Genomic DNA, 12616 nt, shown 5'->3' with positions numbered 1-12616 from the left:
TTTAGTTCCTGTTTTGAGTAGATGCTGAGCCTTTTTCTGTAAGTGGGGGTTGAGGAAGTTGCCATGCATGATTTCTCAAGCTTTGATGTATATCTCTTTGTGCTAAGAAAGTTCTTTATCTAATTTAATTGTAAATGGTTCATCCTCTGATCTGGTGACAACTTTTCTTAAATATATTAAGGAGCATGATTTCTTGGGGGCAGGTTATTTTATATTCTACTTCTTTTAAAAATCCTAGGGGGAAGGTGCTCCTGCAGTTAGTTAACTTGAATGTTTTATCAGATATCCCACCTTCTACCCAGGACATAAAATTAGCATAACTATGACTCTGTCTCTTTTTTGTTTTAAAAGTTTTTGCATATCAGCTTGAAATAGTTGGTGGGAGGATTCAGAAAAACAAAGCTCCAAGAGTCCTGCTAGAGATGGTCCATTAGAAGTCCATGATGGTCTGTCATTACCAGCCCATCAGTTTGGAAAGATGTTTCTGGAGAAACATTTAATCTAGGGCTGAATAGTAAAAAATTCCTCTCCCATGACCCACCTCTTAAAAATACAAAGGAGAGAGATCTTAAACAGAAAACAGTTTGGTGGAGGGTTTTTTGTTTGGATATCATCTCTGGGACTCCCTAAATCAGTCACGCATAAGTAAGGTTGCTATAAAAAAGAATCCTAAATGGCTTCTAGCTCACTTGCCAGAATAATCCGTATAGAAAAATGACTTAAGAAAGTTTCCAAACAGTTGTTAGTATGTATAAGTTCAAATTCACAAATGGAGATTATTCCAGTTATGCCAGGGAAGAAATATTAGTACGTATGCACTCAGGAGCTAGTCATATTTCTTTGACGTGTTTTGGAAAAAATGTGTCTTAAAATACAATTTATCATCATCTTGTCTGTTCAACAGCTCACTCATAGGTGTTGCCCTCAGAAATCATCCTGTGGTTCCCTTTGCTTCCTGGTGGCAGATTCTCTTAGCTGTTTCAAAGGCTTCTGAGTAGGACAGCTTATTCCAAATCAGATCTGCCTGGGTTGTTTCTTGGAGTTCAGCAGGATACAGAGCACAAGTTTCTGTGAAGGATTCCTTAAGGAGGATCATCTCCTCCTCTGTTTTGGCTTCTATAGCCAAGCTTGTATCCGAGTATAAGATAGTGCTGGTCATAAGACAAATACCGTTTCTCCCTTGGAGCCTGAACTGTATTTTCTCCTGTAAGCTTGTATGTGCGCCCCCCCCCAAAAAAAAAAGGGGGGGGAGGGGTTTTCTCAGCCACCTTGTGTTTTTCATCTCTTCTGCTACCAAGTATGTTCTCCACTTATCAGATCAAAGGAACAGTAGTCAAATACAAAATGTTGACTGCTTTATTTTTTACTGAAGTAAATATACATTATTGCCCTCTGATGGGGAACGCTGATGTTGCCAACCAATGATTCTCAGAGTTCCATCAGATTGCTGAAGTGAGTTTAAGGCCAACCCACAGTGACACATCTACGTGCACTATCTGTTTCTCTGGTCTGCCTGTCTTGGCTTTCAAATTGATCCCAGTTAACCAAATTTAGGATCTGAATTGTATTGCATTCTACCTTTGGTCAGCTCTGTTGGTTGGCTCTGTCAATGAAAAGATGTGACAGCTGAGGTTATTGCTGGAGTCTGAACGATATGACGCTGTCTTTGTGGCTTCCTGAAATCTGAGGGTTTTATGAAATCACTGTAAAGTCTGCTATGTATAATTGTCATGCATATAATTTTCCTCATGTTGAGTGCCTGGGTACTGTAGTGGTGTGTACTTCAAAAAATAACTTTGGTTTGATAAGTCACTGGGTGGTCTCCTCTTGTCTCTGGCGTTTTTAGATATGCATATTTAAGATAGAAAATAAGGCAAAGTACATGAATGGAAGAAAGTTTCCTGAGTAATATTTGGGTGTTCTTGTTTATTACTTACCTTTTTATATTTTTTGAAGGGTCCAAATCCTATGAAATATTGCTGAACTAAAAAAAAAAAAAAAAAAACCTGAGTAACAGAAGAAATTAGAGGGTGCAACTGCATTTTGGTGTCATGAGTAGGGCACAGTCATGTTACCCATACTCCCACTGAGTAATAATTTAAACCAGTGATACTACTTGTGGATTAAAGTTTAATTCAGTGAGAACAAAGGTGACGGAATCCAGCCGGTATTGAATACAGTGATCTTGGGTGTCAAATGTGGTTTTAGAAATCCAGTACTAGGTGGATGTTCACTAGAATACTTAGTTATTGCTGTAGTGTCAGCCTTTGCGAATATGTGTCTATTTTGTTGCTAAACTATTGGCTAATCAAAGATTATTGTAGAAAAGATTGAGATCTTTAAGTTGTGTCTCAAAGATGCTCTTAACTGTATTCCGTTTCAACAACGGGTGTAAGACAGCCATCTGATATTTGCAAGTACCATTATTGGCATGTTGGGCCTTATCTCTTCCTTCTTATTTGTAACAACGAATGTGCACCTTTCCATTTTTTCATGATGAGCAGACATTCTTCAGCTGAGATGCAGGCTGTTTTAAACCTAAAAGTTTTTACGCTGGGGATGCTGAAGTCTGATGCACATTGCAACCATACATTTCTATTACCAGGCTCTCTCTCTTGTCACAGATTCTGTGGTCAGTTCACTAGGACATTAGACTCACTCTTCACGGTCAGCTTTTTGTTCTTTTAGCAGCTGAATTTAGTCAGTCCCCTTCCTAAGGACCAAGCCAAAACTGGTGTCCTCCTATGTTTTTTCCTGTGTTAACCTTGACAAGATGATCTCCTGTAACAGCTAATTTTACTAGAGGAACTTCAACTGGAGTAGCCACCCTCCAAGCAGGTTGCACCTCATATGCTCTTATAGGGTAGCCCCTTATATAAAGGTATGTATTTAAATAAAAATCTGGCACGGAGACACTACAGTGCCTAATAAAACAACAAACTACTAAATTACAGGGCTACCGTTGCAGCAAGGGAATTCTGATGGCGTCATAAAGACTGAGCACAAAACTTGAATGGCATGTGTATTGCTAGCACCCAGTGATGGAATTATAAACCTCTGCTTGCAAATTTTCCTAATTTAAGAGGAGATAAGAAGAGGTGATACACGGGAGAGAATCTGAATCCATGCTTTTGTGTAGGATGCTACTGCTTTGGCAGCCCACCCCTGTTCCCAAGGAGGGACCTCCTGCTTTTGTAAGGGCCTGTCTACACACAGGTTGTACCACTTTAATTGTACCCGTAGGTATAGGTAGCAATTCCTTTTGAAATTCCCATAAAATAAATACTTTGTGGGAGGTGGTAGTGAATAAAGCCCTGAATGGGGATTCCAAGGGAACTTTTTGTAAAATAACTATTATTTCATGCATTCTGGTGTATCTTTATGGACCAGAGGTAAAAGTTGTCATCCCTGGCAGAAGTACTTTAGCAGCTTACAGAGAGGGCAATAAACACCACTTGAAACAGGAAATCTCCTTATATCTCCTCTTCATCAGTATAAATATTAGTACCTGCTTGTGCCTTTACACTGTTTTGGTAGGGACTTCATTTGCTAGCCCCGTATGCTTACAGTGCGACGACTGTCTATGTTTTATTCTCCCATCTTTCCTCCTCTTTATCTACCCTATCTCTAGATATATTTTTCCTCTTGTTCTGAGTGGTGTACTCTTTCCTTTTCTCATTTCCTCCTCCTGCTGTCTCTCTCTCAACCTTTCCCTGTGTTGTTCCCTTCCCTTCTTCATGGTCTTGTGTATCCCATTTTTTTTTCCTCAAGCCACCTTAACTTGTCACTCCTGCTACTTTTTTAAAAAAGCAGCCTCCTCACCTCCCCCTCTCTCACCCAACTGCGGACAGCCGAGGGAGACAAAAAAGAGGCGCTTCTCCGTGGCAGGGAGGGATGGAGGGTGGGTAAGGAAGCTCAGGCAGTTCTGCTTGCCACTGGGGTGTGTGCGCGCAAAGAAGATAGGGCTCTGAGGCCCTGAAGAGCAGCTGCTTCCTGTGCAGGCTTCCTGCTGCACTAAAGTAGGGGAAGCAGTTCCTCCAGGTCACTTGCTGCGGGGGGAGGGGAGGGGAGGGGAGGTGAGTTAGACAGCTGCTCTGCACAGCAAGCTGTAATCATCACAGGCCAGTAGGGGGGAGGAGATAGAGGAGCAGGGATGGCCCTCTGAGCCCATGGCTCATAGCCTCAGCCAAGCCTGCCCCCAGAGGAGTGACACTGAATGCAGCAGGTGTTCTGATCTCCTATGCTCAGTCAGACCTGCTGTGACAGACCTCTTCACAATCTGGGTGACCCATGGAGCAGGAGCAGCATGCCTCCATAGAAGAGTACAGCAGATCCGATACTGCTTCCCCTGAGGAGGCCCCCTCAGGGCAACTACATTGATTTAGTAACATTAGTGCAACTTCTGCACAATGTTCCTTGTATAGAAAGGCTTTGAGGAACATCTCAGACAAACCACTTCTTTAAAACATAGTTAAGATTGTAAATAAATATCAATAAAAATAATTGTTAGAAAATCATAATAAGACACTGAAAGCCAAAGAATTCAAAGTTTAAGGCTCCAATAAATGTCACTAATAGAAAATTTGTACTTAATGTCTGCAAACAGTCTAACTCTGACCTGCTATCAGTGTTCATCCCATCTAGCCAGCAAGTATCTGCTTTAGTCCCCTACAGGTACCAGACCTTGTGTGCATTTTCAACATAGTTCAGAGGTTGTCCCTTCTGCTATTATCAATACAAATATATACAATAGCTCAGCAATCAAATATGGGCCAGTGACTCAGACTTCAGCTTCTCTTCTTTCTATGTACGTTCTTACACCATGTTCATCACCATAGTATTGGAATGCCTTCCAGTAGTACATTAAGCCACTTGGCTACACATCTTTCACATGTTGTTTGTTCTCTTGTCCTCCCCAGCAGGAAAGGCGTGGGTAATGGAGTGTCCTGTTTTGGTAGGGTTTTATATTTGGTTGTCTCTTTTTAATGCATGGTGCTATGTGTTTTGTGTTGGAGAAGGCAAGGTCAAAGAAATGCGCCTTGCATTTGGAGTGGAAAGTGGTGAGGTTTGTGGTGATCCTTGCTTTCTGGGGGAGTTCACTCCACTGTCTCAGACCAGCCCTTGAGAAAGTTCTGTCTCCAGCACAGACAGGCTTTGCCCTTATTGTACAGAGTTCTGTTGTGCCAGAGGAGTGTAGAAGCAAGGAACTCCAAAATTTCTTCTTGTCCATAACAGCCTCAGCTGCATGGGCCACCAGAAGCAGATTGAACTGGTTCTGTGCTCGCTACACTACGGGCTTGAAGCAGGAATTACTGGGTGATGTTCTGTGGCCTGTGTTATGCAGGTCAGAGTTGATGATCATAATGGTCCCTTCTGGCTTTAAAAATCTATGATATGACCTAAAATACCATATCAACTTCATGGTCTTAATCCTCATTTTCAAGGCATTCATTGGTTTGGGGCCAGGATATCTAAAAGTTCTCATAAAGCTGTGGGATGAGGACCAGATGTGACAACTCCATTCCTCCAGCACAGTCGAGCTGTCCATTGAAAGGGTAAATTTGTTTGTATAGTAGAGGCAGAGTTTTCTCAGTGGCCTGTGGAAAAACTGGGGGACAAGCTTCCACAGGAACCAAGAACCACCTCAAACCTCACCAACTTCTACAAAAGTGCAAGGTACGCATCTTCCACTTGCTTGTCTAATATCAACACACAGAATCGTGTTCATAAAATTTATAAAAGTAAGATACCACACTAACACGATTTTCTATTTGGGGAATGAGACCGAGACAGAATCACGTATGACGGATGTTGGTCACATTGCATCGTTTGCTTCTGGAAGGTACTTGGATGCTACCGTGATGAGGGCAGTATAAGACACTGTATAGTGTAGAATTGAATAAAAAGCGCACACAGTTTTGATAGTTACACTCTAAATGCATCCGATGAAGTGAGTTGTAGCTCACGAAAGCTTATGCTCAAATAAATTTGTTAGTCTCTAAGGTGCTGCAAGTACTCCTTTTCTTTTTGCGAATACAGACTAACACGGCTGCTACTCTGAAACCTGTAATTGTAAACAGTATCTTACTTTTTCTTGTGTCTGGAAATACTTGAGTTTGAAAGCTTAAGTTCCCTTGTGTGTCATGTTTAGCGGTAACAATGCTCCTATTTGGTAGCCTAAAAGTGGAAGCCTATAAAAGGACTCTTACCTCTTGGAGAAAGTGAATTTACTCTGCTTTAGAGTCTGTTGAATGTAAACACCTCTTCTGGATCTACATGCCTCCTCTACTCACTTCCTTCTAAAAGCTGGGATTTTAAGACCTATTGCTCATTAGATCAATGGTGTAGTATGTTGACTTTCAAATAACTCCAGTTACATTGACTCTGTATTTTTAAAGACAGATATTAATTACAATTTTGGGGGAGGTGTCTTAACTTAGAATTATAGGCATGCACAATAGTTTACTGCTTCTGTAGGCTCAAAGGATACTTTTAGGTTTTTTTTCACATTCTTAATGTTTGTTGCTGTAAAACTTCTAACTTTATTATGTAACTTTACACTATATATTAATCTTAATGCAGCATTTTTGGTTTTTAGATTAATAGTATTCTGCAAGTGGAATTTATTAATCATGCTGTGAATATATATAAACTACCACTTAAATAAATACACTGTGACATTTTAATTCATGGCAAGTTTTCACAGATGGCTCCTATGTACTTAAGTTAGAACCTTTGGGTAACTTTAAAAGAAAAGGAGTACTTGTGGCACCTTAGAGACTAACCAGTTTATTTGAGCATAAGCTTTCGTGAGCTACAGCTCACTTCATCGGGTGCATACTGTGGAAACTGCAGAAGACATTATATACACAGAGACCATGAAACAATACCTCCTCCCACCCCACTCTCCTGCTGGTAATAGCTTATCTAAAGTGATCACTCTCCTTACAATGTGTATGATAATCAAGTTGGGCCATTGAGAGAACCTGGATTTGTGCTGGAAATGGCCCAACTTGATTATCATACACATTGTAAGGAGAGTGATCACTTTAGATAAGCTATTACCAGCAGGAGAGTGGGGTGGGAGGAGGTATTGTTTCATGGTCTCTGTGTATATAATGTCTTCTGCAGTTTCCACAGTATGCACCCGATGAAGTGAGCTGTAGCTCACGAAAGCTTATGCTCAAATAAATTGGTTAGTCTCTAAGGTGCCACAAGTACTCCTTTTCTTTTTGCGAATACAGACTAACACGGCTGTTACTCTGAAACTTGGGTAACTTTGACTTTCAGCTATCCTCTGGGTAGATATGTGTGTCCTCCCCAGCACATCCAATTAAGTTAAATTGGCTGAAATTTGGAATGTTATTGTGCTTTGCCTATAGTGAAGTATATTGTGGTGATACAAATTTGTTCAAATTCTGCACTTCATTATATCAGTGTAATTATTACAGTAACAACTGAGAGGTGCTAGGCAATGTACAGGCATATAGCAAAAGTGCCTTTTTCCAAATTGCTTTTGCTCTGAAAAGAAACAGTGGGGAAAGATGAAATGATGATGCACAAGCAAACGGTGCAAGGTAGTGACTGGTAGATCTCTTGATAGTTCTGTGTTGATTTTTTAATTTGTCTTGTGTGTATATATAAAGTGTGTGTGTGTGTGTGTGTACCATATATAATCTGAAGTCAGTGGAGTCACTCCTTATTTACACTGGGGAAAGGGGGTAAACTTGGCCCACTGTTTCTAAAATTTTAACACTAAGACATCTTTTCCTAGGCCGATCCATGATGCAGTAGAAAACGATCACTTAGAAATTGTCCGCTTGTTACTTTCTTATGGCGCTGATCCAACGCTTGCTACCTACTCAGGTAGAACTATTGTGAAAATGACACATAGTGAACTGATGGAAACGTTTCTAACCGGTGAGTAACTCTATACTCTGTCTGCTATTGTGAATGTAATGTGACATTTCCTGTCTCTGCCTCCTAGGCGCCAAACAACCAAAGTTTTATTGTTCAATGTAAATAACAATTACTAGAACACACTTAACAGACTTTATATTTTGCCTGCCAAGAAAACACTGAGTGGTAGAAATTAGAAGCATGTCTATGGATACTATCGTCTTATATGCTATGTGGGATGTGTGATATGCTGCCATCAGATTTTATGGTTTGGAGACCAGCTAATTGGACATTGATCAGTGTAGTTTCTATTGGTACATAAAATTTTGCTTGAAACTAAAATAAAATTACCAAATGTTATAGCAGTATGTTAAGTATAATTAGTTACAGCTATTCAGGTGATACAGATTTTTTACCTTTTAGTGTCAAGTTTTAGAGAATTTTTTTTATTCCTCCCCTTAGTTTTCACCTTTATAAAAGTTCAACCTACCATTTTATTTTTAAAAAAACTATGATATGAAGGAGTTGAATATGTAAATAGGGTGGGTGGGTGTGGAATTATTTTAATACCTTCACTTTCCCTGTTAAGGTAAACACAATTGAAAATCCTTTTGTCATTTCATTGGCTCACAACTGAAAAATATCCTATTCTTTTATTGTTTGTAACAAACGAGTTTAAATACTTGTGTATAAATACAAAATGGTACTGTTTGCGGAATCGTTAGTTGCTTTAGGTCTGTATTGGAGTCCAATGGGTTGGCGTTCCCAAATTAATCCTAATGTACTTCCATCTTATTCACTGGTAAATGCCCCAAAATTTAAGGCTATTCACAAACTAAATACTGCCTCACAGTTATGTAACCTTAGGACTTGTGTTCTCTACTGGGGTAAGTCGATCTAAGTTACGCTACTCCAGCTATGTGAATAACATAGCTGGAGTCGACATAGCCTAGGTCGTCTTACCCTGGTGTTTTCATTGCACTGCGTCGATGGGAGATGCTCTCCCATCGACTTACCTTACTCTTCTCGGGGAGCTGGAGTACTGGAGTTGACCGGGGAGTGCTCTGCCATCGATTTAGGGGGTCTTCACTAGACTTGCTAAATCAACCGCCTCTGCATCGATCTCAGCAGCCTGGATCCCCAGTGAAGACCAGCCCGTAGTGTGAAAACCTTTTCCCTTCTCATGTCTGCTACTTACCTCCCAAATTCCTTATCTTTGAAAATTGTGGAGAATGGAAAAATTTGATTTTTTTTCAAGGGCTCAAGATTGCATCTCTCAGAAAATTAAGGTGCTGCAGTGTAAAGCTCAGGAATTCATGGGTCAAAATTTGTCTCTGCAAAGAGTTGGGTTTTGTTGAGGATTTTGAGGGGGGTGGGAGGGACCCCTGGGGCTTAGGGGGAGATGAGAAAAGTGTATTCCAGGAATAGTCACAAGAATGGTATTCTTCATAGTACGTGCATCAAGAATATGTTGTGGATTTTAGATGGGAGGTATGAAGAATGCATATTGTGACTCTGGCAAGCTTAGCGGGCAGTGTATCATACAGCTTTCCATTCTGATTAGTTTGTTTTTGTTGTTGTTTCCCTCTCTAGAGTATTTAACTGACCTGCAAGGTCGAAGTGTGGATGACCCTGGTTTGTACTGGGATTTCTGTGGCAGCTCTGTGTGTGGTGAGCAAATGTTATCCTTTATTTTTTGTATGTGAAGAAGTTTCAAAACATTATCTAGCATGTGGGGGAGTTTCTTTTGCTATATGCCAGAGGAAGTTTTGAAGGGAAGTGTCTAGTTTTATTTACTGCGTCAGTTACAGGATGATAAAGCAAGACTTGCAATATACACCTAATGCTGATTGGACCCGCCTTTTTTTTTTTTTTTTTTTTTAAACTAGATCCAAAAGATGAATCTGGTTTTGACATCCTGGCAAATCCCCCTGGCCCAAGTGATGAGGATGAAGATGGGTTTAGCGATGTGTTTGAATTTGAATTTTCAGATGGGCCTCTCTTGCCATGTTACAATATCCAAGTGTCTCTCTCTCAGGGGTAAGAACTGATACCGATTTATGAAATAATCTGTTTGGGGTAGCAGGAGTCTGTGCTATTCTAAAAGCAGCATTCAGGCACTATTTAAACTCTACGTTGTATTTCTGTACAGTTATTCATACCATGTGCCACTGTGTGAGGTGGTAGGGAAGAAAGCTGATATGTCAGTTCTAGGGTGGAGTTCCAAAAGCGTAAGGGTACGCAAAGAAATTGCAGTCTAAACATTCTGCTTGTGCTGACTGTATTTGCCATAGTATAAAGTGCTTTACAAAATGCTGTTAGCATAGATAGCTGGTTTTACATCCCAGAAAAGAGTGAATTACTGTTTTAACCCAAGATATATCAAACGTCCTCCCACCACCCAAAAAAGGATCTTGATGGTCCCAAAATAACACATTTGCTTCTGGCAGTTTAATATTAAGTAATTTAACATTTTATCTTGAAATTTTTCCTTGTGAATTTGCATCTCTTTATCACTTAATAGACACTTCATGAGTGACAACATGGCAGCGTTACTACAGTTTTAATGCTCCAGTGCAAAGCTGGATTTGACCCATGAATAATGCATTGGATCAAACACATCGAGAAATGGCTTATAGCATATTGGTTGTATACAGATATAGGAACACTGTTAATCACAAGCAGAAACCTGGACTGTTTTAGTTGTGTAATATCTCCTAAATGTGAATCAGCTCAGTAAACAACTGTTCATAGTTTGCAACAGTTGCAGAACTTAAAACTACAGTGTTTCTTCACAACCTATTATTTCTGAAGAGTTTATAAGCCATGTCGGACTAGCTTTTTTTGACTGTGGTTAAATAATGCTCGTTAATCAAAATTTGACAAATATAAAAATTGAATTTAATATTTAGTATTTAATATTAATCTGAAAAATCCATTGTTTTTTCCCATTAATTGCTTTTTTAGAATTCATAGCTGCCCAAGATACTGATTATTTAACTGTAAGCTAACTCTTGATTGCTAAATAAAAGGCAAGGCTTCATTGTGTAAACATTTACACATGTGAGTAGTGGTCATTGTGACTGTTCACCTGTGTAAAATTATGAACCACAATTTACGGGGTCAAGGCCTGTGTTGAGATATCATATGACTAGCCTGTCGCACAAAAGCCGTGGATGACATTAGTATTCATGTATGTCTATCTACATGCAGCTGGACACTGCTAAATTCTAATCCCACAGCTAGTCTCACTGATGCAAGTAAAAGTGTTTGCAGGAGTATGGTGAGCAGGATTTGACATACGATGTAAAGCTACTGCTTACATAAGCAGGAGGATTATAACTTCATGTCAATTATTTAAGCCCTTTTTTTTGTTCTGCAGACCACGAAACTGGCTATTGCTGTCGGACATAGTAAAGAGGCTGAAAATGTCATCCCGCATATTCCGTTGCAACTTCCCTAATGTAGAAGTTGTCACAATCACCGAGGCAGAGTTTTACAAACAGACGTCTTTGAGTCAGTTGTTCTCTTGTGCTAAGGACCTTGAAGCTTTCAATCCAGAAAGCAAGGAACTCTTGGACTTAGTAGAGTTTACAAGTGAACTTCAGACTTTACTTGGATCTTCACTTGAGTGGTTGCATCCAGATGATGATGATCTCTCTGATATCCATTGGTGAGCCACCAGGATATTTAATGTATAGTACCATATAAAGTTAATTCTTTATGTATATGTGTTAAAAATGCAATTGTTTCTGTAAAGAAAGGACACTATTAAATATTAAAATATCTTTCCTTTATATAAGAGATTTGAATTCCATTTTGATGGACTTTGGGACTTTTTTTTTTTTTTTAAGAACTTTAATCAGTTTTTACAAAATTGTTATATAATGTTTCTTTAAATGCACACAGGCTTTGGGATACTTTTTGTTTTTACTTGGAACACATTTAAAAAATATAACACACCCACACATTGACTTTGTTTCATACAAAGCACTGATTACACAGAACATACTTTTATAGGTGATGTGATCAAAGTCATGTGGCTTGTTTGGGAGATAGAATTTGGTAAGGCACTTCATGATATTATTTTTGTTTACAGAATTACCTGCTTCGGCCAGGTAAGCACTATTGAATATAATTCAATAGCTTGTAATATAAATTAAAACCATATCCATATACACCAACTAATTGTATGAACTTTTATATCCTAATTTAAAAGCTGTGAAATTTAGTTTTCACACATCAAACCGGATTGTTTATATATGTTTAAACATTTTATGCTCTTTATTTAAAGAAGACTTTGAACTATTTTTTCTGTATCTTGTAAAATATTGAAAAACTAACATATGTTGAAGTTGCTTGAAACTGTACATAAACTAAAATTTTCTGAATTGTGTGTTTACGTTTGAAATCTGTGTTTTAACTTTGTAAGTAAATTCTCCTGCCTTTGTATTTATATTTTACAAAAATTTTCTTAAAGGCAATAAAACTGTTGAGAAAATGAAGATGTTGAAATGAGTTTTATTCTGTGCACGATTATAAAACAAACTAGCTTATTAAAGTTTGTAAAAGAAGGATCTGATATCATTTACTGGAGCCAAGCAGGAATGGCTCAGGTGCTGGGGAGCCATTTATAAAATATGATGTTGAATCTATATTAGCCTTCTATGGTCAAGGTCAAAAGAAAAATATCTCATGAGCCTTTTACAGGGACAGA

The 12616-nt window shown here is 39.0% G+C and overlaps 1 protein-coding gene across 7 annotated transcripts in view; it reads left to right on the top strand.

Moving 5' to 3' along the window:
- BCOR (BCL6 corepressor) overlaps window positions 1-12404 on the top strand; it is a 67809-nt gene extending 55405 nt beyond the window's left edge. For all 7 annotated transcript variants that reach the window (XM_077817326.1, XM_077817302.1, XM_077817336.1 and 4 more), the window contains 4 exons: window positions 7775-7920; window positions 9493-9570; window positions 9789-9939; window positions 11282-12404. In XM_077817326.1, the coding sequence (XP_077673452.1) occupies window positions 7775-7920; window positions 9493-9570; window positions 9789-9939; window positions 11282-11576 (670 nt within the window). In that variant the 3' untranslated portion in view covers window positions 11577-12404. The remainder of the gene's footprint in view (window positions 1-7774; window positions 7921-9492; window positions 9571-9788; window positions 9940-11281) is intronic.
- The last annotated feature ends 212 nt before the right edge of the window (window positions 12405-12616 follow it).

Source organism: Eretmochelys imbricata, chromosome 1, assembly GCF_965152235.1.
Source record: "Eretmochelys imbricata isolate rEreImb1 chromosome 1, rEreImb1.hap1, whole genome shotgun sequence".
NCBI lineage: Eukaryota > Metazoa > Chordata > Testudines > Cheloniidae > Eretmochelys > Eretmochelys imbricata.
This window is presented reverse-complemented; position numbering and strand designations above follow the sequence as displayed.